Genomic DNA, 27,888 nt, shown 5'->3' on the forward strand with positions numbered 1-27,888 from the left:
TAGAAGGAGTGGCCTTTACCCTTTGACAAGCAAGTCGTTGCCATGGATTTGACCAGCGCTTCAAAATCTCAAGTGCCAACAGTCAGTTTAAAGAGTTGATAGTACTGTGACGCAAGTTCCCCCCACCACACTGACAGAGGGACGGGACAGGACAGGCTTTCATTCAAAGGCAACATCTTTTAAATATTCGCACAGCACGCATTTATTAACATGAGTATGAGAATGCGTTAGAGTCGTTAGAGTTGTGGTTTACATTGTCCCAGACACAAATGCTATCCATCCATCCATCCATACATCCATCCCTAATGTAAGTGTGTTAACTAATCTAAGCACTTATATTTGTAAATCATTGTCTTGGAATAAGTCACAAAAGTTATTAAAGTGTAAAAAACATTAACATATTTTCAATACAGAGTCCATGGCTTGGCATTTTTTAGCATATTATACCATGGTCTGTTCGAATACTCGATTCTGATTGGCTGGAATACGTCCAGTTTAAACCATTGAATGCACAGGTACAGGTAGTCAGTTTTAATCACTGTTCCATATTAATGCGTTGTTTGTAACCATAACAACATAACATTACAGAGCAAGCAGAGTGAGCAATAGCAATTGAAAACATTTCCTAACCACTTTTATCAGCATAGCTAATATCGTGGAATTCAGCTTGTTTTGCACGGAGGGTGAGAGAAGGAAATCAGGATCTATTAAGTGCATCTTTTGCTTTCCGGCAAGGCGATGCAAGACGATTTTAAACTGTAATGTGTTGTGTATATTATGTTTCTGTGCTGAAGTGCCGCCTATAGCCACACGCTCACACATATCTGACTCAAATGCTGAATGAGAAGCGCTGTTTGTTAACAAAATGCAGGTGGCATTTTGCGGTGAAGCGCTACCGTGCAAGGACAAACTGCGAATTCATTCTTAATTCAGTCAATCGTGCAGCCTTGATGGATACCATACCGATGTCTCAGGTCAAAATCTGCAGGATCCAGAGTGTTTTGAACACTTCGCGTTGGGTGGTTCTTCGCCTCCACATCGTGCATTTAAAATTGTTAAACGCAGTTGCACACCTAGCCATGGATTATCCCTTAATTAAATTACATATATAAATTACCAGTGTGAGTAATGTATTGTGAGCTTACAAAACAGTGTATAATTTATTTGTGCATTCTGTTACGAGCAATTGTGAGAATCTTTGATGCTGTTAACTGCATTATTAAAATAAAGCTGAGTGAGTGGATCAGACAGTTGTTGGGTTCACTCCCCCTTTTCCCCTCACTCCGCTGCTGATCATGCCCACTTTGAGTGCATAATTTAAAAATGTGGTGAGAGCTCAACTGTGCTGAAACGGGGGTGCTGTGACCCTTTAATTGTGTAACATTTTTTAACACATTATTTTTATATAATTAAATCGCACTGAATTAGTGCGGTAAATCGACAGCCCTAATAAAAATACACATACTGTCAATATTAGTTCCCCCTTTAAATACAGTGTATCTAATTATATGTCAGTATTTTCAAGCTCTGTGTTCTTTATTTTGGTGGGCATAAATGTAATATAATGGTGACTGAGAGAAATACTTCCAAAGCCTGTTGTAACATAGACTATTGGATAAATGCATTTTAATATGAATTTTCTATCAAATATACAATATTTTAACCAAGCACAAGCTGCTTTAATTCAGCAAATACTCATTTTTAAATATCAGTAACAATATAAACATTATTGTTAATTTTACTTTATCAAAATAAGCAAAGATTTCACAGCAAAAAGATATGTGCATGACAGTACGAATGCGGCCATTTTGAAAATGATATTACAAGGTTTTCTACTTTCAGAAGAGCAAGACAACTTTCACCAGGAAGCAGTAGACATCTAGTAGATTGCATAAAACAGGTTTTACAGTAAAATATTCGTTATGTTGATGATGTAGAGGCTTTAGAAAATCATGTATTAAATATGATATGCACAGCTTTGTAGGGTTAAGTCACTCCTCTCTAAAAGTGGATTGAACCTTGCACCTGTTCAACTGTCTCTATGCATGTTAACCAGTCAGTTCTTCTTGCCCTTTTTGCCCTGAAGACCCTGGCTCTGATCCAGCTGGCTGTGTGTGGACACTTTGAACACTGTGCCATTGACCTGACTGGTCCATACGGCGCCAAATGATATGGCATGCATTAGAATGCAGTACTGGAGCAAAAACACTCGGGAATCTCATATCTGCTAGATTACGATGACTGTTAAACCTAACAAGTGGAAAGTGAGAGTCTAAAAATAAGGAGATGCCGTGATGCTTGTTTGTTTGTGTGACATGTTTTCAGAGACAGATAATCAGATGCAGATGACAGCTTATCTAAAAGAGCCACAGGACAGCAATCCAATTATTGTAGCCAAGATCAGACCCAACTGATTATTTACAACTATCTCAGCTACCAAAACATGCACACTGTGAAACACACATTCAACTGTGTGTGTTTTTCCCATGAAATCACAATCCAAGTTTTGTGGCTTTTAGTTCATGTCTGTTAGAAGTTGACAAAAAAAGTTCAGCCTTTCTTATTCATGAAAATCAACCAAAAATAGTGATGACTCGTTTTGATCACAGAAATTTGTTTTATTTGTTAAACCTTTTCACTGAGTCATTAACTTTATCTTTGGTCTTTTATATGGAATTATAAATGGGGAAAATGATGCAAGTCAGATTTAAACTTGTGTCACCCACATGAGAACCATGGCTCAAACTGATAAAGCATGTGTATCAGTGAGCAACTACAAGCAGCATTTTTGCAGCCGCACTGGGGCCCAGGGTGAAATGAATGTGAATATAATGTTGGAAATGACCCCCCAAAACCATTCAACCATTAGGCAATGTTTATGAAGAACTCAACTGTTGTTCTCATACAGGTATGAACATCGAGAGAATATCTCTTTGTGTGTGTGTGTGGGGGGGGGGGGGGATAAGCAGCATTTTTCTTATACTGGAGAAACACAAATAATTTGTCCAGTACTGTAACCAAAACCACCAGAGCAAAGAGGGATTTTATTTATGGGAAACAAAGCTTGTATTTCTGACTTACAGACATCCATTAAAGCCATTACAGCTACTGTCTGCTGTATGAGACGATATACAGGAGCACATGTCGCATCAGAACGTGGTTAGATATTGCTGTAATTTAGAGTGGATAGCAGTCCATACGGCCCAAGACGGCCCACCACTGAGACACAATTTCATATCACAGCACTGTCCTTCTGTAAACATTTAATATAACATATGCTCTGTTTCTCTTGATTACTCTCTCTCTCCCTCTCTTCCTTCCATATACTCCATTATACAACAATTAGCTCTACTCCTCAAATTTTGGACAAGCTCCATTTAAGAGTGCTGATATTTTGTATAACAGCACTTAGATATACAGTATCATGCTGCTTGTCAGTGTTTGCAGTAGGGTTTGCACGACTACTGATTTTTAATAGTAGAATAGTCAAACCCATTAGTTGTGATGTCATCCTCTCCAATCCCACATCACAAACACATCCAAAGTTTTGCTGATCATGTTGAAAATCACTAGTGTTAGCGGGTGCCTTTTTAAATGGTTATGCACAGCACTAGTATTTCTGTTATATTTGAAGGACACATATATTGGAGGTTACTGTAGCATCTGTGTCATCTTTCTCAAAGTACATTTGAGCCACTTTGCTCTTTCAGTGCAGAGTCATCGGCCTCCATACGAGCTGGCAAGTTTCCGATTTGTAGGATGGCAGGGGAAGAGTCATTAAAATTCATGAGTAAAGCGATAACTAATTGGACGATTCAGTAATATTCATTAGGAAAAAGCTACCTGATTGGTCACAGAAACTGTAATCCAACCCCTAAACCTAACCCTAACAAATCAGATAGAGCTTTCTTCATTAATATGGATGAGTCTTGCCTTGTCATCCTACGTTTCGGAAATCAGCCACCCGCTGGATTTCCTACAGGCACATTTTGTAAATCACGTGGAAAACGACTAGTCGACTTCAGGCTGACAGTGTCAACTACAACCTTTTGTCTCTACAACTTTTTGTGACTACAGCCCTCATTGTCTCACAACTTTTTAATAGCATTTTAATAGCGTCTCTCATTCAAATGTGTGTGCAGTAATTTTTTTGCTAATTGCTAAACTTTTAAACAAAAATAAATAGTAGAGTAGTATTTTTGGAAAATATTCTTTTAAAATGAATGGAAGAAATTGGAACACCCAATGGTCAACGGGCATATAGTTGTGCTCAAAAGTTTGCATACCCTTGGAGAATTGGTAATATATGTACCATTTTTAAAGAAAACATGAGTGAACAGGCAAAACACATTTCTTTTATTTCTTATGGGATTCATATTCAACTGTAGGTTATAACAGAATAGCACAATCATAAAACGAAACATGGCAACAAAGAAAAAAATGAAATGACCCCAAAAGTCTGCATACCCTTAGTTCTTAATACTGTGTATTGCCCACTTTAGCATCAATGACAGTGTGCAGTCTTTTGTAATAGTTGTCTATAAGGCCCCAAATTCTTGCAGGTGGTATAGCTGCCCATTCGTCTTGGCAAAATGCCTCCAGGTCATGCAAAGTCTTTGGTCGTCTTGCATGAACCGCACGTTTGATATCTCCTCAGAGTGGCTCGATGATATTAAGGTCAGGAGACTGTGATGGCCACTCCAGAACCTTCCCCTTTTTCGGCTGTAACCACTGGAGGGTCAACTTGGCCTTGTGCTTAGGGTCAATGTCGTGCTGGAAAGTCCAAGAACATCCCATGCGCAGTTTTCATGCAGAAGAATTCAAATTGTCTGCCAGTATTTTCGGATAACATGCTGCATTCATCTTGCCATCAATTTTCACAAGATTCCCTGTGCCTTTAGAGCTCACACACCCCCAAAACATCAGTGAGCCACCATTATGCTTCACAGTGGGGATGGTATTCTTTTCACTACAGGCCTTGTTGACCCCTCTCCAAACATAGCGCTTATGGTTGTCACCATAAAGCTCTATTTTGGTCTCGTCACTCCAAATTACAGTGGGCCAGAAGCTGTGAGGCATGTCAAGGTGTTGTCGGGCATATTGTAACCGGGCTTTTTTGTGGCATTGGCGCAGTAAAGGCTTCTTCCTCGCAACTCGACCATGCAGCTCATTTTTGCTCAAGTATCGTCGTATTGTGCTCCTTGAAACAACCACACTGTCTTTTTCCAGAGCAGCCTGTATTTCTCCTGAGGTTGCCTGTGGGTTTTTCTTTGTATCCCGAACAATTCTTCTGGCAGCTGTGGCTGAGATCTTTCTTGGTCTACCTGACCTTGGCTTGGTATCAAGAGATCCCCAAATTTTCCACTTTTTCATAAGTGATTGAACAGTACTGACTACCATTTTCAAGACTTTGGATATCTTTTTATATCCTTTTCCATCTTTATAAAGTTCCATTACCTTGTTACGCAGGTCTTTTGACAGTTCTTTTCTGCTCCCCATGGCTCAGTATCTAGCCTGCTAGATGCATCCACGTGAGAGCTAACAAACTCATTGACTATTTATACACAGACACTAATTGCAATTTAAAAAGAAATTAACCTTTAATTGCCATTTAAACCTGTGTGTGTCACCTTGTGTGTCTGTAACAAGGCCAAACATTCAAGGGTATGTAAACTTTTGATCAGGGCCATTTGGGTGATTTCTGTTATCATTATGATTTAAAAAGGAGCCAAACAACTATGTGATGATAAATGGCTTCATATGATCACTATCCTTAAATAAAAGACAGTTTTTTTGCATGATCAGTCATATTTTCAAAATCAATGCCAAAATTTCACAATTTCTGCTAGGGTATGCAAACTTTTAGAACTGTAGAAAAGTAAGTCCCACCTTACAGGTAAAAGAGCCAATCACCTTTTACATAGAGATATCATCTGTCAATCAACTATAGAACGCACAAGTACATTAGCTATACAAGCTGGGAAAATGTAGTTTTTTTGTGTAATCTGAGGTAAATAAGCACAATTTATGGTACCAGATTTTAATGCTGATTTGAAATATGTTTTTTGATCGTAAACTTGACCAGCTGTTTTGGAGATTTCTGTCTTTCCCCATTCAAGTAGATAGGGGCTGCACTTGTATGCCGCTTGTTTACATAGAAAAATAGCTGCCCAGCTTGCCCGAGAGCGTTCCAAAGATGGACTGACTTGCTAAAAAGATTTTGCCCTAGTTTGCAGGGTTCTAGGGGTCTATGGGTTGTTTGGCAACATGAAAAACTTGACACTTTGGCTACTTTGGGAGCTATTTTTGTTGCAAGAGAAAAAAAATATATGAACAAACTTACCTAATTTAACCTGAAACTTAAGTTACTTGATACAACTTTTCGTTTACAGAATTGTTAATCATTTCCTGCCATACACATCCAGATCTACACACTGTGCTTGTGTTTGTTCAGAAGGGTGCGATACAGTATTTCTCTATTTACACAACAAATCTTTTGCCAATTATTGTGAAGCCGGTGGGCAAAAGTGAACACTACATTGAGTGTTACTCTGCTGAGATCAGTCCTGAGGGTAGAGGCGGCTAGACACCGGAGCCGTTTTGGGGGCTGTGATGTACTCGCCAAAAGCCATATGCTCAAGATGCTACAGATCTGTCCATCTGCCTGCCAGTTTGTGTCTCTCTCACACACACTCACTCGCTCGGCCTCTCCCTTGATCTCAGTCTCTGTCTCACACTTTTCCTTTTTTTCATTTCCACGACTGCTATGTTTCACATCAGGGAGTGTTCAAGAGAGAAATTGCTTCTATACATAGAGCAAAATAGCTGCCGCAAGTCACCCTAGATTATGTGTGTATTTGTGTGTGAGTAAAAGTTAGAGGAAAAGTAAGAAGGTGTGGGCAGGAAAATCTGGGCATTTCAAGATGTTTCTGAAACTCAGAGATTATACAACATATGTAGGAGAGCTCTGTGCATGACTGGGACAGTTTGAAAGGGCAGAAGCTAAAATAAGAGTTCAGAGATCACAGAGGACGTTTATGCCAACTGCTCAAGCATGTGGTGAGAACAGACACCAAATTAAACCAAACAAGCAATTACTGAATGGGAAGTGAGTGGAACAGTATAAAACTGCTCTGGAAAGACAGAATGTCACGGATCAGTGATGGAGAAATACAAGCAATGAGAGAGACATCAAGCAACATAAAGGATGACATCATGGCAGGGTTTCCAACAGGCAGGGGTTTTCAAACTTGGGTCCATGGACCCCTAGGGGTCGCAAGAGGGTACTAGGGGGTCTGCGGAAAATGTAAGTGTAAAAAAGTGTAAACAAAAAAAGAAGTTTCAATAAAAGAAGAAAAGAAAAATTTACAGAATTTAAAAGTATTGTGGTTTCATTCTGCTTTCTAAAGTCTACAAATACATTTCAACTAAATTGAAAATGTTTTTCTTCATGTTTATACCATGTACCATTATTCTAATATTATGGTTATGAAAACAAGATCAATTTAATACAAACTAAATATTTTTCAGATAAGATTATATTTATTTATTTATTTTTGGCTTTAGCATAATTACAATTTAAAAGCCAAATATGTTAATTTGCAAAACAAAACAATACTATTTTAGTATTTTTGTAACATAATTTCATGTTTTGTAAATTAAAATACCATTAACAACACCAAAACTCTGTTGTGAATGTGTATCTTTTTCTTTCTTTCCCCTTTTCTTCCCAATTTGGAATGCCCAATTCCCAATGCGCTTCAAGTCCTCTTGGTGGCGTAGTGACTCGCCTCAATCTGGGTGGCGGAGGACGAATCTCAGTTGCCTCCGCGTCTGAGACAGTCAATCCGTGCATCTTATCACGTGGCTTGCTCACCGAGAGCAAGAACCACATTATAGCAACCACGAGGAGGTTACCCCATGTGACTCTACCCTCCCTAGCAACCGGGCCAATTTGGTTGCTTACGAGACCTGGCTGGAATCATTCAACACGCCCTGGATTCAAACTCGTGACTCCAGGGGTGGTAGTCAGCGTCAATACTCGCTGAGCTACCCAGGCCCCCATGAATGTGTATCTTTACATGTTATTATGAGTCAGGTGTTAATTCAGTAACACAATCTAACACCTTTTGTCCAATTATTTTTCATGATTTTTCCATTGCGTTTCCAGTCGTTTGTAATGAACTGAGCATAACTAAAACATATACAGTACACTCACTGACCACTTTGTTAGGTACACTTGTACACCTACTTATTCATGCAATTATCTAATCAGCCAATCGTGTGGCAGCAGTGTAATGCATAAAATCACGCAGATACGGGTCAGGACCTTCAGTTAATGTTCACATCAACCATCAGAATGGGGAAAAAAATCTGATCTCAGTGATTTCAACCGTGGCATGATTTTTGGTTCCAGATGGGCTGGTTTGAGTATTTCTGTAACTGCTGATCTCCTAGAATTCTCTAGAAGAGTCTCTAGAATTTACTCAGAATGGTGCCAAAAACAAAAAACATCCAGTGAGTGGCAGTTCTGTGGACAGAAATGCCTTGTTGATGAGAGGTCAATGGAGAATGACCATACTGGTTCGAGCTGAAAGAAAGGCTACGGTAACTCAGGTAACCACTCTGTACAATTGTAGTGAGCAAAATAGCATCTCAGAATGCACAACACGCCGAACCTTGAGGCGGATGATCTACAACAGCAGAAGACCACGTCAGGCACTTTATTAGGAACATAGTGTTCCTATTAAAGTGCTCAGTTAGTGTATATTGACTATAGACATTTCCATGACTTTTCTAGGTCTGTAACTCACATCTTTTAAATGTAATGATATATTCCATGAAGTTTTCCATGGAAACCCTCTGGATATCAAATAAAACACTGACATATACAGATCGTACAAGACACAATGGACAGATAGCAGTCCAACCACAGAGACAACACCCAGCCACCTCAAGATCACATGAACCAGCTTATCAGACCCAGAGAAAGGGAGAGAAAACAGAAAAAGAGAAGGAACAAAATCAGACAGACAGACAAAAAATACAAGAATGAAGAAGAGAAAGGAAATGCATAAGGAAGAGCATGATAATCCCATTTTGAGACTTTAGTCTGGAGTGAAGGATGGCTGGAGAGATAAAAAGCACGAGCACTTGTGTCTCGCGCTTCAACATCACCAAAGCTGGATTAACAACGCTCTCGTGAAAGAGGTATAGACTGTATTCTTTCCTTCACTTTTTCTACTCTTTCCTCTCTCCTCCTCTCCCTTCTTTAACCTCCTTTCCTGCCAGTTTTATAATCAATTAGGATTGTTGTACAAACCAGGCTGAGTGTGTTTCCAAGCATAAAGAGTCTCTCAACTGTATAGTGAGTCTCCCTATGGGCTAAAACTATGGAGATGGAATTGTTTCATATTAACATAGAAATGGAAAGAGATTTACAAATAGAAAGTTGGTTCACAAATAAACTGAATGAGATCCACAAATAAATGTAATGAATTCACAAATAAAAAGAATGAGATTTATAAATGTATGTTAGCAGTTTCACAGAAATAAAGTGAATTCACAAATAAATAAAATGAGATTTGCAAATAAAAAAATTACTTACAAATATATGTTTAACTCAAAAACACACCTCCGTCCAGCATTCATTTGTGAATCGCACGCATTTATTTGTGGATCGCTTCCTGTGTGTTTGCGGATTGCTACACGCATTTGTTGATTTTGAAACAAATCTAGCGTCAAGATGTGCACACAAACCTACAAATAGGTGGACTCCACCCATCGGCTACTCAAGCCAATCAGATAACGGCCACATTACTTGGACCAATCGTATCACATTCTATCTTCAATCAATCACGCTTCGTTTTACTATCAGGTCGGGACCAGAGTCACGGCTCTCATGAGCATGGAATCAAGCTCCAAGGTTGCAAACTTTTAAAGAAACAGACGTCATCAGAGGAATACTGTGATTTAAGGTTTGTATTATTTTCTCTCAGTTATAATTATATGTAGTGTCTTGTTAAATGTCAACAGCTGAAAATTGCCCATTTGTAGAGTGTCCTTATCATTAGGGATGTGTATGAGTAGTCGAATACTCGAAGTATTCGTTCTGCAATAATTATTCGAATAGTAAAAATATTATTCGAATTTCGCAAAGTTTTGCTTTGCTGGCCATATATACAGTGAGATGCATGTTAAATCCTGAACACACAAACTAAAACTGGCAGTTATAACAGAATGCACTGGGTGGCGCTGTTGAGTGTGAAACAAAAGTTGATCACATTTGATGAGCAAACGGTTCTGTCAGTATGTTCAGATGGACACCAAAAAAGTGGGTTATTGTGAGAATGTGGCTTACTGCGAGAAAGCTGGGTTGCTGTTTAAATGTACTGGATAAGCTGTGTTCTCTTTACTCTCATATATGTGCAGCTTGTCAGAAAGCAGCGTCCCCGTAGCAACGTAATCCCCACGACGCTTCTGTAAACAACAAACATAGCATCCGAGAAAGACTTTGCTAGCTGAAGTAACGGACATTCCATCATTTAAACTTGTGTTTACAAATGAGTATAGTTTACTGAGCACATGGATATGCTTGTTTTTCTCAACAAAAACATGACATGAGATACAATATAACCATAACTATTATTTGTCAAGTGTTTATATTCGTCCTGTATGTTAACTGCGTCAGTCTACTTTATTAGCAGTTTTTTTCTTCGCTTTGCGTGAGCTTAAATGCTTTCATTCTATACTTTTTTGTTTTCACGCATTGCTTGTTTAAATATTTTCAAAAAACAAAAACAAAAAACACAGGACATAATATACGCTTGTTTTGGATATAATTAGAAGCTTGTTTTTTTAATGGTGACGCAACCTTTTTTTACAACGTCTCTTTCTCATTAATTACCTTCATTTAAATAATAGAATATTCAAATATTCCTTTTTTATGAGCTTAAATATTCGAATACCAAATTATTGATGAATGCCCATCCCTAATTATCATTAGTTTTATAGCTAACTTGGCTGACTGTCTGAGTCTGTATTTTAATTTTAACCAAGTTTCTTGACTGAAATGTGTCATCAAAACCTTTACTCTTAGTGTTACATGGCAGATCCAAACAGACACACTACTAGACACTACAAAAGATCAGTAGGACAGATGGTGTCTTTATAAAACATGAATCATATTAGATGATCTTAGGAGCACAAACCATAAATGAATACCCTATATTACACAGTGTACAAGATCTGCTATAGCATTAATTAGCATTTTTACATTTTCAAAAAAATATTGTTTAGTATGTTTAATAAGCCATTTCCCTTGTGGGGACCGCTGGCTGTGCCCCACAAGGTAGGTGATCTCAGGTTTTACTATACATTTGAGAGACATTTGGTCCCCACAATGTAGGATAAACATGTGCACACACACACACACACACACACACACACACCAAGCAAAAGGCAAAAACTAATAAACAGCAGATCAACTCAAGTAGATGGAAAAAATTGGAGATTAAGATCCACATACATTTTTTTTTCACACTCACTCTTTAATACAGACACATAAAAAGCTCTTGCAAATCACACAGTGTAATGCCCAGTGGACAAACATAAAAAAGGAAGGAGAGATGGATGGAGGAATATGAGAGAGAGAGAGAGAGAGAGAGAGAGAGAGAGATACACACCATCTGTCAGAGTGTACTAAATCAGGTCAGACTGGAGTGTGTATGTGAACATAAAACACACCGAGACATGGCATAGAGGTGAGACATCTAACACACAGCCCACAAATAACATACTGTACACACAACCGGCATTTACAAACAACATGTATATGAGAAACTTTGCCATATTCTAATAAAACTTTACACTAATTACTGATAACACAAAAATAAAACCAAACATGACAGCTCAAACTGCACAGAACCACAGCAGAAAAATAACGTAAACATATCATATAGACTGTATTTTAAACACAGCAAAATCATGAACACCCCCTACAGAAAATTAACTAAACATATAACTACAAAATATACACTAAACCAACTGCAATGTCAACGAGCTGGACACACACTTTGATGGTATTACTTACACACAGGAGAGAGCCCTCCTTCTCCTCTTCCTCCACGCTGGTAAGAGATTCAACTCTCAGTTAAAAATCCAGAAAGAGCCAGAGCAAACGAAGAGAGAGAGTAAGTGAGAGAGAATGAGCTCTATGAGCTCATAAAAAGAAGAGGTCAGTCCTGTCACTTCTGCACTCCGGTCTATACTCAGAGAAAATGAATGAGCTTACTGAGAGAGAGGAGAGAAAGAGATATATAGGGTTTGAAAAAGATAGGGAGGGGGAGAGTGATGGCAGTAGAGGAGGAAAGATAGGTTGGAAAATAAGAGGAAGGAGAGAGAGAATACCAGAGAAACCAGTGAATAGCAACCATCACCAATTCATTTTTGACACTATTCTCAGAAGACTGACTTCAGAACAACAAAATGTGTATAAAAAAAAAAGAGAGAGATGAAAGGCTACATGTGAAAGTGTTGTTCACTTGATGTCAGGCGTGTTGCAGTGTGTGTGTGTGAAATGACGACAAGAAAGTTGAGCAGTTCACTCTTGCCCTTGTGATGTGCCCACTGAGGAATTATCTGTAATGAGTGTGTATAACAGAACTGATCATTCAGCTACACTCTCTCCGAGCATGACAGAAATACACAACAGACTGTCTAAACAAGAACTGTATCGTACTATTAAGCAGCTCATACTGAAAACAGGGGGAGATCAAAAGGAGGAAATGGAAATGGGTAATTCTCATGAAACCTGTAAAGGAAATGTCCTGGTCACATTTAACCCCAAGTTAATAATAATACAAATTTTATTAAATTAAATTATATTTTTCACAGAGAAAATGAAGCATACATTTAGGACCAATATGAGTTTTTGCTTTGGGTTAATCGATCCCAAGTGGTCCCACATAGGTTGCTTGAAAGTTCAACATTTAGGGTCAATTTATAATGGGAAGGGTTTGAGTCTCAGTCCTAATTTTTTTAGGGGGTACCTAGGTAAGTATAGTGTGTATGTAGAACATTTCAGGTCTTTTTTTTTTTTTTTTTTTTTTTTTTATGGGGGTGAGAGTACAATTTTTTAACATTTCCCCTCACTTTCAGGTTGATTATCTTTGATGAGGGACCAGATAGGAACCTGAAATTGTCACAGATAAGGTGAATATTAGTTGGATGTTTTAATGATTAAAACGTACCTCCTTAACCTAAAACTTTAACCTAAACCTAACCAATAGTGTTTTAAAAGATAAATGAGAGATGAACAAAACAGACATCCTTACCCTAAACCAACACCTAAACCCAACCGATAGTGTTTTAAAAGCAAATTCGACATGAAAAGCACATTTACTGAAGCAACAATGTCATATTGTGTTGCTTCTATGGCACTTTCGCTTCATTTTCACTTTCATTTTTAAAATAAGAGAGAAAAAAAATTGCTTTTTATAATGTCGCTAATATGAGAACTCTAATATAAGAACCTTACAACTAATGAAAACAGCATATTCTGATAAAGGATAATACATCAACATTTTGTCATTTTCTATAAATGTCGTTTGCTCCAGCAAAACTCACTGTCATGATGATAGGGTATTGTGGGTGGTTTTCAGGGTGTTGCTATGCAGTTATTAGAGAGTTCTGGGTGGTTGCTTGGGCATTGAAAGGTGGTTGCAGGGTATTCGGGATAGGTGCTTGCTGGCCCAAGTCAAGAGGGCACACCACAAGTCTCTTCCTGGATATGACACGGGACGGGTACCTCCTTCAATGCAAGTCTATGGGATTTGAATGCCCATTTTATCATCCACCAAGCCAAAATCTTATGTCAGATCACTTAGAAAAGAGCACACTTCTCCTCAAAAGGCTGCATGATGTTAGGTATCATTCATGTTTGTAGCACAACCATACAGAGCGAGTTATGCGGCAAGTTTACAAACTCCTAACCTCAAGTATAGTAACAGCAATGCTTGCCTTTGCCATAACCCCTAACTAAAATATCTGATATACTGGTATAATGTCAGTACTATGGACAGGGATGCTCTGCCATCTGCTGGATTCTTGCTGACATTACACTATAGCATACATGTGTTTACATGAAGCCACAGATAAATTGAGGAAATATATTCAGTTGAATCATTCTCTTTTAAACCTGTAAATTAGTATTTTCATCTAGGCAGAATCACAGTGGAAACAGCACCGTGATGCCCACATCCTGACAACCAGCCACAGGAGCAAAGGGGTCAACCCGCTGTCAGATGTGACTCAGGCAGTTTGTGTCTGTGTGGTCGAGGTGTGACTGCTGGGACATTTAGTGAGCGAGGAGAGAGAGAGAGAGAGAGAGAGAGAGAGAGAGAGACAGACAGACAGACAGACAGAGAGAAAGAGAGATGGAGAGACAGACAGACAGAAAGACAGACAGGTGGGAGTTGGAGATAAAATACTGGTATAAAAATAGATGCTGTTATGAGTATGGCTTATAGATCTGAAGGTGTTGAACCAAAGGCTTAGATCAGTGACGAGCCTCTGACCCACTTCTCTGTGTCTCTTCCTATTTTTGGGAGAACACACTCTGACATCATCACTTTAAAGTAAGGTTGGGGAAGACAACCTGCTTTTCCACAGCAAACCTTGTCTAGATCAAACCACACTTGAATTAAATACTTTTTCTGAAAACATCTGAGGACGTGAGGTTTCTCGGCCCTGGCCCCTTTACCTGTTTGGCAGCTTCCTTTAATCATACCTTATTAGCTTGACATTCATCCTACATGATCAATTTAGATCACATCACCCTGGTGGAATATCACTTTTTTTCTTCACATTTTGTCTGCACTGATTTAGCGGTAAAATCTGCAGAATTCTGTGGCATGTATGTAAACATGGAGTACAGCTAAAATATTTAAAGGTGACTGTAAAATTCTCTCATCCTTTACTCACCCTAATGCCATCTAAGATGTGTATAACTTTCGTTCTTCTGCTGAACACAAATGAAGATTTTTTTTTTTTTTTTTAGAAGAATATCTCAGCTCTGTAGGTCCATACAATGCAAGTAAATGGTGATCAGGCTTTTGAAGCTCCAAAAGAGAGTTAAAGTCAGCATAAACGTAATCCATCAGACTCCAATGGTTTAATCAATGTCTTCTGAAGTGATTTAGTTGGTATTTAGTGAGAACAGACCAAAATGTAACTCCTTTTTTATTATACATCTTGTCATTGCAGTCGGCACAATCATGATTTCAAGCTCGATTACACTTCCTAGTGCTTGACACATGCGCATAACACTAGATGGTATAGTATGGAAGCCCAGGAGTGCCTTTTAAAAAAAGAATGAAGGAATAAATTATCAGTCTATTCATTTGAAAATAAAAATGTGATTAAACCATTTTATAAATGGAAAAATAAATATACACATTTCACTATGAATAAATAAACCAATTTATAAATGGACAAATAAATAGACACATTTAAATGTGTTTATTTAATTAAAGTTTTAAAATGTACTTATATTTAACAATAAAATGTGCATTAATAAATCATATTTATTTCATGTTTAAAATGTAGCAATAAATGTTGCAATAAATTAGTACATTAATGAGTCTTTTAAATGCACTTTTTAATGCACTTTGAAAGCACCTTTTAAATTGCATTTAAAAAAAGGTATTTGGCAATTGCTTTTCTTAATTCATTTGCCATTTGCTTTTCCTGATCCATTTGCCAATGGCTTTTCTTTTTCGTTTTGCTTTTCCTTTTCTTTTCTTTCCCTTTCTCCAACTGAGAATAAAGTAAAAACAATGCCATTGGACTGTTGACTCGTGAGAGCAACCAATGAACCTTCAATTCAGTTATAAGACACACCCTCTCTCCCACGTGCCAATTGAAGAGGATGTAAGACGGCCTGTCATTTGACGATGGTACGAGCAGTTTACGTGAGATTACTGGATCTGCGATTCCCGTGCATAAGAAACGGATGTGAAGCATATCAGAAGTTAATGGTGGCTCGTTCACCGTTGCTGTAAAATGCTGAACGCGGCCCTAGCTGAGCGTGCACAGTGATACGTGTCCAGGATGGGAGCTGGTAATCATGATTCTGTCAACAGAACCAGACTCTCAACCCCTGCCCCGAACTGAAACACGTGCAGCAACCACCATTTGCCTCACCCTACTTCACCGCTTGAGGTACCGAGCCAATGAAAAATACCACCAGATCCTGTACTAAAGCACCTCCGTGAAGTTGGCACCCCATATAATTAAATCTGAACCAAATCTATACCATTACAAAATTAACGTTTGTGCTGGTTCAGTGTTTGAAATATTAGACATTATTTTTTTTGGCTGTGTGACGTCACTTTCCACCCCATGAGGTCCAAATCGCTCAAAACCGGTGCCGTTCATTTCTGCCGTTAAAAGAAACACTAACTATTTCCCTTCCTTAGATATAGCAAGAAACTTTTTGGGAGCAGTGATGTCACTCCAAATCACTCCAAACCGGTGTCATTCGTTTGTGCTCGATTTGTGCTGTCAAAAGGAACATAACGTTTTCCTTTCTTTGTATTTAACAAGATAGCTTGTGGGAGCCGTGAAATCACGCAGGCTAAACCCCATGTCAATTACTCTCACCTGTATCCATCGTTTGTGCTCGCTTCTGCTTTGTGCCGTGTTTGGTATCGTTGAAGCGTTCATTTTTTGGCAAAGATTTAATCCTTCACCCCATCGAACTCAAACACATTTCTCTTTCTCTGTCAGGAAATATCAGATTTGGTCTGATATTTAAACCAGGGATGCAAACCACTCACCTTTCAGCTAAAGTCACCTTTTCTGAAGCTAATTTGCCAAAATTGTTTGGTAAAATGTATAAATTGTCCTTTTTAAAATCACTTTAAATTTTTACTTTAAGCTTAAAAACTTAAACTTGAAACTCAGTTATTCTAGATTTATCTACAGTAATAACAAAACATAGCCAGGTACAATACAAATCAAATAATATATGTTTTTATTAATATTAAGAACATATAAATATAAAATAAATGTAGCCTACAAAACCAGTCCAAAAGGACAGTGTCTATGTTTTTTTCTCATATGCTTAGAACCTTTTGATCTAAAGGCTTAAGGTCAAACGCTTGGAATTATTTCTGTACTCAAAAATAAATTGAGTTGTTTTTTTATTTATTTATTTATTTTATTTATTTAATAGTATTTTTTTTTTAAAGAAAAGTAGCCAACAAGTGTCCAGCATATGAAATCATTCAATACTGTTTAAAAAGCATCCCAGGATGCACCTGAAGTTGATTGAGAAAATGAACTGTGTGCAGAGCTGGAATAGACAAAAGGCTACATTGAAGAAGTTCAAATATAAGATGTTTCTATTTTAATTTGTTTTGGTCACTGCATAATTTCCATACTTTTGTGTTACTTCTTAGTTTTGATGACTTAATAGCCTACTCTAAATTCTAAAATGTGCAGTAACAAATAATAAAGAATAGGCAAGTGTGATCAAACTTTTCTAAAGAGTTCTAGTCTTACACTGAGGGGCCGTTCACATTGAGTGCCTTTTTGTGTCCATCCGTGCCGTTTTATATTTGATTTCAATGTAAATGTGTGCTAGATAGACATCTTTGATGGCTTGTTCGTGTTTTTAGATGACATGTCAAGTTAAAAAAGAACCTAAACTGTTAAACGTACATCTTGAGTCGAGACACCTACGTTTTGCTCTTCTGTGGCACTGCATGTAATTTTAGTGCAACAACAACGCATTCCAGCAGGTGAACGGCACCTAACATGTTTTCAAATATTACGCTGAAATTTCAAATAAATATTTTGAATATTACCTACCATATTGGCCTATGAAATTACACAAACACAGTCAACGCAAGTCGCGCCAGCTTCTAGCTAAATTAAAAGAATAAAAGCAAATTCAGAGCTGAATACTGTGGCTGTTTACTTGCGAAAAAAATTCTGAATAATTAACCTATATAAACATGATGTACAGCTTTGTTCAGCAGTCTCACATATAGCCTATAAACAAATCAAAATTTGCAGCACAAACACAGACCATTTTTGCTGTTGCATTTGGAGTTTGATGGGCTGAAAGATTCATCTTTGCCAAAAAACTAATGCTTCAACGATACCAAACACGGCAAAAACCAGAAGCAAGCAAAACGATGGAGACAGGTGAAAGTGAATGACATGGGGTTTAGCCTGAGCAATTTCATAGCTCCCAAAAGTTATCTTGTTTAATACAAAGAAAGGAAAACATTATGAGATTTCTTTTAATGGCACAAACCGGCACAAATCGAGCACAAACAAACGACACCGGTTCGGAGCGATTTGGACCACATGGGGTGGAGTGTGACGTCACTGCTCCCGAATACAAGCTGTTATTTTCTAAGGAAGGGAAATAGTCACAGAGTTTATTTTAACAGCACAAATCAGCACAAATGAACGGCACCGGTTTGGAGTGATTTGGACCACAAAGAGTGGGAAGTGATGTCACACAGTCAAAAAAAATAATGTCTAATATCTCAAACACCGAACCAGCACAAACGTTCATTTTTGCAGCACAAAGGAATGGTATAGATTTGGCAATTATGTAATTATTTGGGGTGCCAACTTCACAGAGGTTACTAAAGCAATCGCTTCTCTGCACTGCCTGACCTTACAGCTATTCACCTGTTTCATTACTGTATGACAGCTCTCTCTGCCATATTTGTGGACAAAGCCCATATACTGTACCTTCTGTGCACTGTGAGATCATCGATCATAAGCACTGGGACACGATGAAACTTTGCTAAACTGTCTCTGTTTATAAAGCTTAATAAAGTGTTACCTTTCGTTTACACAACCAGAAGGTCTTTTTTCTTTCTTACAGTAAAAGTTAAGTGACTGTTTCATTTAACACAATTCTAGCAGTGAAGGGGTAAAACACTTATTGGTTATTGCTTTTTAACTCTCGGAAAATGTCTGGCCAAAATCTTGGTATAATTAAAAATGTAAATTCATTCAAAATTCAAAATGTTAAATCCATAAGACCCAGACTACAATTGTAAAAGAGGAATGCGATAAAATAATGTGTACATTGTGTGTTTACTGTGTGTATAGCTATTGTCAGTCAATAAACATCTTTATGAAGATGAGCACAACAAAAGATAAGCACAAACTTTATTTGCGACATTATAAACTGATATACACAGCAGGTTGGTGTGGAAAATACATATATACTGTATATGTATATATATTTTAATTTTCATTTGAAAGAGACACTTTCGTAATACACATAAGTAATACACAACATTAGTTTAAACACTACCATTTGTTCCACAAAAGTGTGCTCTCTTGCCTTCTCTGTATCATCAGCTGACCGTCATTCCAAGTCTGCCTTTTCTCGATCATACACAGGCAATTATTAAAAAAAAATATTTAAAGATGATCATACAGTGTTTTTAAAATGGATGTGATATAACTGTGTGTTTTCTTCAGTATAATTTCTGGAAAGTCCATCGGCTTTCTCCAGCAACTCGAGCCGTTGCCCCTGCTCACCTCCGTCACGCGTTTCAATTCGGGGCGTGGGTCTGGAGGCTGGTTCTGTTGACAGCATCACGATTACCAGCTCCCATCCTAGACACGTATCAATGTGCACGCTCAGGTAGGGCCTCATTCAGCATTTCACAGCAACAGTGAACGAGCCGCCATTAACTTTTGATATGCTTCACATACGTTACTTATGCGCGGGATTCGCAGATCCAATAATATCATGTAAAATGCTTGTACTGTCGTCCAATGACAGGACTTCTTACATCCTCTTCAAGTGGCACGTGGGAGAGGGGGTGTGTCTTATTACTGAATTGAAAATTCATTGGTCAAGACTCACGAGTCAACAGTCCAATGGCATTTTTTGAACTCGATCCTCAATTGGAGAAAGAAAGGAATAGAAAAGGAAAAGCAAAACGAAAAAGAAAAGCCATTGGCAAATGAATTAAGAAAAGCAATTGACAAATACCTTTTTAAAATTCAATTTAAAAGCACCTTTAAAAGACTCAAAGTACTCATTTATTGCTAGATTTAATGACATTTTTAAACATTAAATAAACACACTTAAATGTGACTTTGTCCATTTATAAATTGACTTATTTATTCAACTTTTTATTTTCAAATTAATAGATTGATAATTTATTCCTTCATTCGTTTGTAAATGGCACTCCTGGGCTTCCATACTATAGGAAGTGTAATAAGAGCTTGAAATCATGATCGCCAAAGAGAGTGCTGTTAAGATGTATATTTTGGTCTATTCTCACCAAAAAATCATCTGGGTCGCTTAAAAGACATTGATTAAACCACTGGAGTCTGATGGATTATGTTTATGCTGACTTAATCTGCTTTTTGGAGTTTTTGCCTGATCACCATTCACTTACATTGTATGGACCTACAGAGCTGAGATATTCTTCTAAAAATCTTCATTTGTGTTCTGCAGAAAAAAGAAACATGACATGAGGTGACATGAGGGTGAGTAAATGAGAGAATTTTCATTTTTGGGTGAACTATCCCTTTAAGCGGCATCAAATGGAACAGCAAGAACAAAATAGGTCCAAACAGTCCAGCCCAAAACTGACACCACTTAAGTCTTAACAAGGTTCATTACTGACTACTGATGCTAACGTAGAGATGCTTTATGTGCATACAGAAATGTGAATGGGTCACATCTGTTTCAAAGAAAGTTCAGGTGGACTGACCAACAAACACAAACGAAAGCATCAGCACTTTGTTCTGGGTGTCATTCATATACAATGAAGTGAATCTGTCATTCATACTGACTCTCTCTCATCACCTAACACTCACATACACAGAAAGCCACAGCTCTGCAAAAATAGAAAGCTTTGGTGTGTTTGTGTGTGAATGGAGAGAGTGGGCAGTGTCTGGAATGGAATGAAGACAGGGGGCTGGAGCGCAGCCAGCATTTCATATGGTCGAAAGACGAGACTCTGACATACAGGAGAGATTAAAGAGAGAAATAAAAAGAGCTCTGTTGTTATGAGTGTTTGCTAGGTTCTCATGAAAAAATAAATTACGTGCTAAAATGAGCTCTTTCGCCCCCTTGTGGTGAACCTATTAAAATTGGAGGCCATCCTGTTTTCCTCTCGTTGCTTCTTTATGATAAGATATACCCACACATACTAAACAATGCTTTTTTGAAAATGTAAAAATGCAGAACGTTTTTTGTGAGGGTTAGGGGATAGAATCTATAGTTTGTACAGTATAAAAATCATTAGGTCTATCGAGACTCCTCATAAGGATAGCCGCACCAACATGTGTGTGTGTCACAGGAGGGCTTCAAGCCTCAAACATAGGACAGTACAGCACAGTACTGACCTGCTTTGACTCAAAGCACTGTAAAAGAACTCACAGACAACACACTGAGTGTATGTCCCGTACCCATGGATTTATATAAAGATGTAGCAAGCCCTTAAATTGCAGTGATCTTTTTCCTTGTAAGGAGGTGCACATGTGCCTCAATAAACACGAGCAATAGCATTATTGAAGGGAAAAGAAATGGCTGAATTTGTTACACAAAAGTCTGGGACACAGAGACTGGGAGCTCAGAGAACAAAGGGATCTTTTACTGGAGTTATATCTCAAAAAGTACAACAAAAACAGGAAGCCATGCTTCACAGTTAAAAATAAACTATCGGCCAAAATGTAAAAAAAATAAATAAATAATTAAACTGGCAAAAACTCAGGTGATCTAGGCAGGTTGGCTCAAGACTGAACATAAGAAGATGAAACAGGTGAACTTAAAGAGGGAAACACAGGTGTTAACAATCAACATAATGAGTGTGGGAACCAAGGGGACTCAGGACACTAGTGCCAATTAGTGGTCTGTACAGACATTGCAGGCTGAAGTATTACACATTCAATGCAAGTGAAGGGGTGGTAAAATTTTGAAGATCCAAAAATCACATAGGTCAGCATAAAAAGTCATCCATATGACTGCAATGGTTAAATTAATGTCTTCAGAAGCGATATGATAGGTGTGGGTGAGAAACAGATCAATATTTGTCAATTTTTGCTACAAATTCTCTCCCCTGCTCAGTCAATCTCCACTTTAAGAGTGCGTTCCATTCAGAATTGATCATCCCCTTTTCCCTTCGAAGACTTTACCATCCAATGTGAGAGCTTTGGAGGGCTAAAAGATGTGGGGCTCAAAAATGCTGGTCATTCGGGACTCACTTTTTAAGTAATTTTTATTGGAAATTCTGTTAGAAGCGATCTTACAGTATCTTAACTATCTTGATTGTTTTCCCTTCAAAGTGCCCTTTGGAAGGTGATTTATCCCATTTGGAAGGCAGGGTAATTTTCACTTTCACAGTCTTCTTCTTGTGTTTTTGGTGAATCACATTCTTCATGGTACTGAGCAGGGAGAAGAATCTCCAGCAAAAATTTACTTAAATATTGATCTGTTTCTCACCCACACCTATCATATCACTTCTGAAAATATTGACTTAACCACTGGAGTCATATGGATTACTTTTATGCTGCCTTTATGTGCTTTTTAGAGTGTCAAAACTTTTGCACCCATTTACTTGCATTGCATGGACCTACAGAGCTTAAATATTCTTCTAAAAATCTTAATTTGTGTTATCCATAAGAAAGAAAGTCATACACATCTGGGATGGCATGAGGGTGAGTAAATGATTAGAGAATTTTCATTTTTGGGTGAACTATACCTTTAATATGCAGAGACAGCTACAATGTAGGTTGATTTGTAAACTTTGTGGCTCAACCAATGGTATGAGTTTGGGGCTGGACCAGCGGTTTGGTGGACCAATGACAGACAGGGGGAGTGTACAGAAAACCTGCTTGAAAACTGTGTTTTTTCAATTGCGTTTGGCAACACTTATGGTGCAGTTAAAAATTTCAGCTTTAAATTTTTCAATTTGGAATGCCCAGCTCTCTGGCTGGTCCTCAGCTGGTTCAGGTACCACCTCATCTAGCCCAGTTCAGCATTTAATAACTAAGGAGCATGAACAGGTTTATGCTTTCATTCAAATCCAAGACTAATACTATATGTTCAACAGCTCAAGGTTTACATCAATGTCCCAGACATTATCAGAAGAGAGAGAGAATTCACCTGTTGCAGGCAAAACACTGAAAGCAGTGACCAACATCAGCTACTACAATCTAAACAACCGACATCTCTGACCCAGACCATTCCAAATGCATATCATTCCCTTGCAAAAACACTTCATTCACTCTGAACAACACACCAACCCTGAAAACATGATGCAAAGCCTCTTGTCATTGTCTAAAAGCACAAAAATCCATTCAAAACCTTTATACAGCTGATCTCAATGACTCAACACAAACAGGCAGTAATGATAATTTCTTAGCAGAGTGATGCTTACTGCCTAAAAACATGATAGACTCAAGGACAGTTTAAGACCGTTTCAGGATCTTACTAAACCAGACAAACATTTCTGCACTGCTGAACCAGTAACATGCTGTAAACACAAGACAGACAGAATTGAGCTCTCTTCTAAAACCTAGTGAGCTGCCTCCTGTCTACATAGGCAGCTGCCCTCTAAAGCAGGATTCCTAGCTGAATCCAAAATCCTAGGTAGTAGGGAGCTCACTACAGTGTGGAACAGAGTTTATTTACACTGATCAGCCACAACATTAAAACCACCTGCCTAATATTGTGTGGGTCCCCCTCGTGCTGCCAAAACAGCACCAACCCGCATCTCAGAATAACATTCTGAGATGATACTCTTCTCACCACAATTGTATAGAGAATCTGAGTTACCGTAGACTTTGTCAGTTCGAACCAGTCTGGCCATTCTCGGTTGGCCTCTCTCATCAATCCATTCTAAGTAAATTCTAGAGACTGTTGTTTGTGAAAATCCCAGGAGATCAGCAGTTACAGAAATACTCAAACCAGCCCATCTGGCACCAACAATTATTCATGCGATTATCTAATCAGCCAATCGTGTGGCAGCAGTGCAGTACATAAAATCATGCATATACGGGTCAGGAGCTTCAGTTAATGTTCACATCAACCATCAGAATGGGGAAAATATGTGATCTCAATGATTTGGACCATGGCATGGACTCAATTTTCCCAGCTTTAATAGCTAATGTGCATGCATGTTCTCGAGTTAATTGACAGGCGATATCTTTATCTAATAGGTGATTGGCTCTTTTACCTGTAAGGTGGGACTTCCTATCTGCATCCATTGACCATTGGCTGCAGTTGGATTTTTCCCATTCATTTTAATAGAAGTGGCCCATCTATGCTAAATAGTCTCTGATGCAAATTCAAAGTAAAAGTGTTTCACTTGTGCTATAAGTAAATGTCTCATTCACTATGCACTGTATGTACAATTGGTTTGAGTAGGTATTTTTTGAGAAAATGCTATAGTGGACATGCCATCTATGGTTGCTAGACTACTGTGTGTACTGTTATGTCCTTCTTCCTAACATATTAACAACTTCTTCATGTGCAAATAAATTACTACAATTTGATGACTAAACAGAAATCAGAAGAAACTGCTATCTACCATTTAAAATACAATATTATTTTTTTTAGATTTTGTTTTACAAAGGTCTGTGTGAAATTGAGTAAATATAGTGCTAAATAAGAGTTTATTATTATTTTTTTTAGCAATTTTATGTTAATGATATTTACCATATTAAACCCACAAAATATATCAGTATTGTATCAGCCTACATTGACCACCCTGCTCTCTGGATATCGGCTTCGGCCATTAAAAAACCCATATCGGTCGACCACTACTCATGACTCTGACGGCCCCACAAAATTTGAGCTAGACAGCAAAGCCTCTAAAAGGAACGATCCATTTCAGTCACAAAACACAAACAAACTCATGTTTATGAGAGTGCTTCTGTTCTTACCGGACTGATCATTCATCATTCGAATGGCTTTAGCCTTGGCCAGCTCCAGCGCTGTCACCCATCTTTGCCTCTCCACCTCCGTGCTGGCTTTCAGATGGTAAGTGCGACCCCCGCTGCTCAGAACGATATTGCAGGCATCCTCTGTGTCGATGTGCGCCGTGGCGAGGTTGATGGTGCCGCGACATGTGTGGGCCATCTCCGCCTGTGTCCTATCATGAGCGATGAAGATAGAAGGACAGACAGGAAATGAGAGGGTGGTGTTGGTACATCATGTAAAAAGACACGTATGAATAATGACCGAATAAAAATTACATAAACAGACCAGTAAAAGGACAGATGCATATGAAACAAACAAGGGCGAGAGAGATAAAGAGAAAGTGATGAATACTGCTTTTGAATCATTCAATCAAATCTCCAGTTTGATATGTCCATGCAGTTCAGAAAATAACCTGAACAGGGTTTTCACTTAATGACACTGGGGCTCCTGACCCTGGATCAGTATTCATTCATTTGGCAGATGCGTTTATCCAAAGCGACTTACAGTGCATTCAAGGTATACATTTTAACAGTTTGTGTGTTTCCTGTGAATTGAACTCATGACCTTGGTACTCTTCTTGCCATGAAAGCTAAGTAGAGATGAAGGAACTCAATCCCCTTCCTTTAATCACAGTACATTAGAGATCAATTAAGACCACAAATTTTAAAGTCTTATTACATGGCTCTCTGGAATACTTGATTCTGATTGGTCAAATGCGCTATCCAGTGGTCTGATATTTCTGACTAACAAGGCACATCAGGGGATAAAGTGATGTCAGACCGATCACTGTCGACTAATAAGCGGGATGACGTAAAGTCTGTTGGTCATAATTGCAAAATAAACCCCTTTTTAGTGTAATCTGAGATAAAGAAGTACAATTTATGATACCAGTGTTGTCAAATTTTACTGCTGATTTGAAATATGGTTTTTGATTGTAATCTTGACCAACCGTTTCTGACATTTCGTTCTTTCCCCATTCAAGTAGATAGGAACTGCACTTGTATGCTGCTTGTTTACATAGAAAAATAGCTGCCCAGCCTGCCCGAGAGCGTTCCAAAAATGGCCGCCGAGTGGACTGACATGCTAAAAAGACTTTGGTTCAAAAGAGTTTGGAATAGCATACTACCATACTACTCTAACTATTTCTGCCATTGACATATATGGCAGAAGTAGTAAGAGTAGTATATGCCATTCTGAACAAGGTACTACGCAACACTAACAGGATGTGACATCACAGAACTCTGTGTAACAATCATATGAGCCCTCAAAAACACTCACTTTCATGCACGCACCTTTCTGCAAGCAGCTCACACAAACATGTATTCAAGCACAAACAGATACATTTGAATACATACACACATACACACACACACACACACACACACACAAAGTTGTGGAGAGAGACTGAGCACCTGTCAGTGTTAAATTCTACACACAGCTGCATATTCAGTGGGCAGAGAATGGAGGTTAGCATTGCTATTGAGTGTCAGCTGGACCCCTCTGAGAAAAACACCAAACAACAGCACTCAAACAAACCAGCCAGTGTCACAACCAGTGAGAGAGGACAGAGTGTGATGTAAGCCCTGAAAGAGTGAGAGATCAGGAAGAAAATTTAAAGTTCCATTATTAAACATCAAAGAAAAGAAAATACTGAGGCCTACCCTTGAGGAAACACAAGCGAAATTGAACAAGCAACAAGCAAAATAGAAAACTACTACAAAAGCAGGACTACAGTAGCTCTGCTTTATCTTACTTCATAATGCTGTCCACTAGAAATTTATTTATGGACTGATATTTGGCCATTCATTCATTGGCCTATATTCAGCTATTTTAAGATCGGCATCAGCCTGTTCAGCCAGTTAACAAGTGTTAGCTTATGTCGGTTCCAAAAGCAACCAACACATTTGGCATGGATAATATACATTTTCTGTTTACAATTTTGAAAAAAAGAAATGTGAATTTCAAATAATCTTGAAGAATGATACAGAATACATTTGGCATACTGTCCATAGTAGACATTGGACAGGGTAGACATAGGGTTGCCACCTGTACCGTATTGTACGGGACTGGTCTCCATTCCAGGTACTGACTAGGCTCAACCCTGCTTAGCTTCTTCAGTGAGAAACAGTCTAGAGCTACAGGGTGATATGGCTGCTGACAATTGTGTCATGTGTACTTGGACAGACAGGTGTAGACTGTAGCTCAACTACGCAAAAACCCACTGTAGCTCGATTTGTGCCGAAAGTCACGGTGTTGGGTTGCCACTTGATGTCCAATGTAAAATCTGGGTCCTGAAGCAAAGTCAGCTTAGAAGCATAAATCTGACAATTCTAAAAACATATTGGTGACCACTACTCTCCACTACAAGCTATGAACCTTGAGAAAAAGGCAGGTCAAAACAGGTAAAACTGTCTGGGTCAGGGTGACTGGTCCTTTAGAATGAGAAACATCTCAGGCCTGAAAGGATCCCAGAGCCCGCTATGAGTCTCTAAGGACATTCTGAGGAGCCCTGATTGAACAGAGCCTTGAGCAGGGACTGAAAAAAATCCTAAAGCCTCAGACAAAACTGCACAGGTCAAAGACAGACTCAGGAAAAAGGAGACAGAGAGAGAGACTCCTCTGTCAGCTGGTTATGAAACACTTTTGTCTTAGACACAATGTCTAACATTGATTCAAACACACACACCAGAACTTGTCACAGCAGTGAAGCTCTGCTGACTCTGAGAAAAAAAGGAGAAAGAGTTGGAGAGGAAGAATGAAAGAAGTGAGGGAATACAGAAAGCAAAAGGCATAAAGGGGGCAAAGAGAAGGAGAAACAGAAGGGTAGGGAGAGAACGAGCGAGCCAGAATCTTGTGGGGGGGGGGGGGGGGGGTGTCTTGCTGCTCTGGTTACCCAGTATCTGTTG

The 27,888-nt window shown here is 38.5% G+C and overlaps 1 protein-coding gene across 2 annotated transcripts in view; it reads right to left on the reverse strand.

Moving 5' to 3' along the window:
* Positions 1 to 27,888, reverse strand: part of LOC127417164 (oxysterol-binding protein 2-like) — a 134,269-nt gene that overhangs the window by 86,462 nt on the left and 19,919 nt on the right. Inside the window, exon 2 of one of the 2 annotated variants that reach the window (XM_051656919.1) lies at positions 24,946 to 25,154. In XM_051656919.1, coding sequence (XP_051512879.1) covers positions 24,946 to 25,154 — 209 coding nt within the window. Of the gene's footprint in view, positions 1 to 24,945; positions 25,155 to 27,888 lie in introns of those variants that run through there. The other variant, XM_051656930.1, reaches the window with a different exon arrangement.

The sequence above is a fragment of the Myxocyprinus asiaticus genome, chromosome 3, assembly GCF_019703515.2.
Source record: "Myxocyprinus asiaticus isolate MX2 ecotype Aquarium Trade chromosome 3, UBuf_Myxa_2, whole genome shotgun sequence".
In the NCBI taxonomy this organism is placed as follows: domain Eukaryota; kingdom Metazoa; phylum Chordata; class Actinopteri; order Cypriniformes; family Catostomidae; genus Myxocyprinus; species Myxocyprinus asiaticus.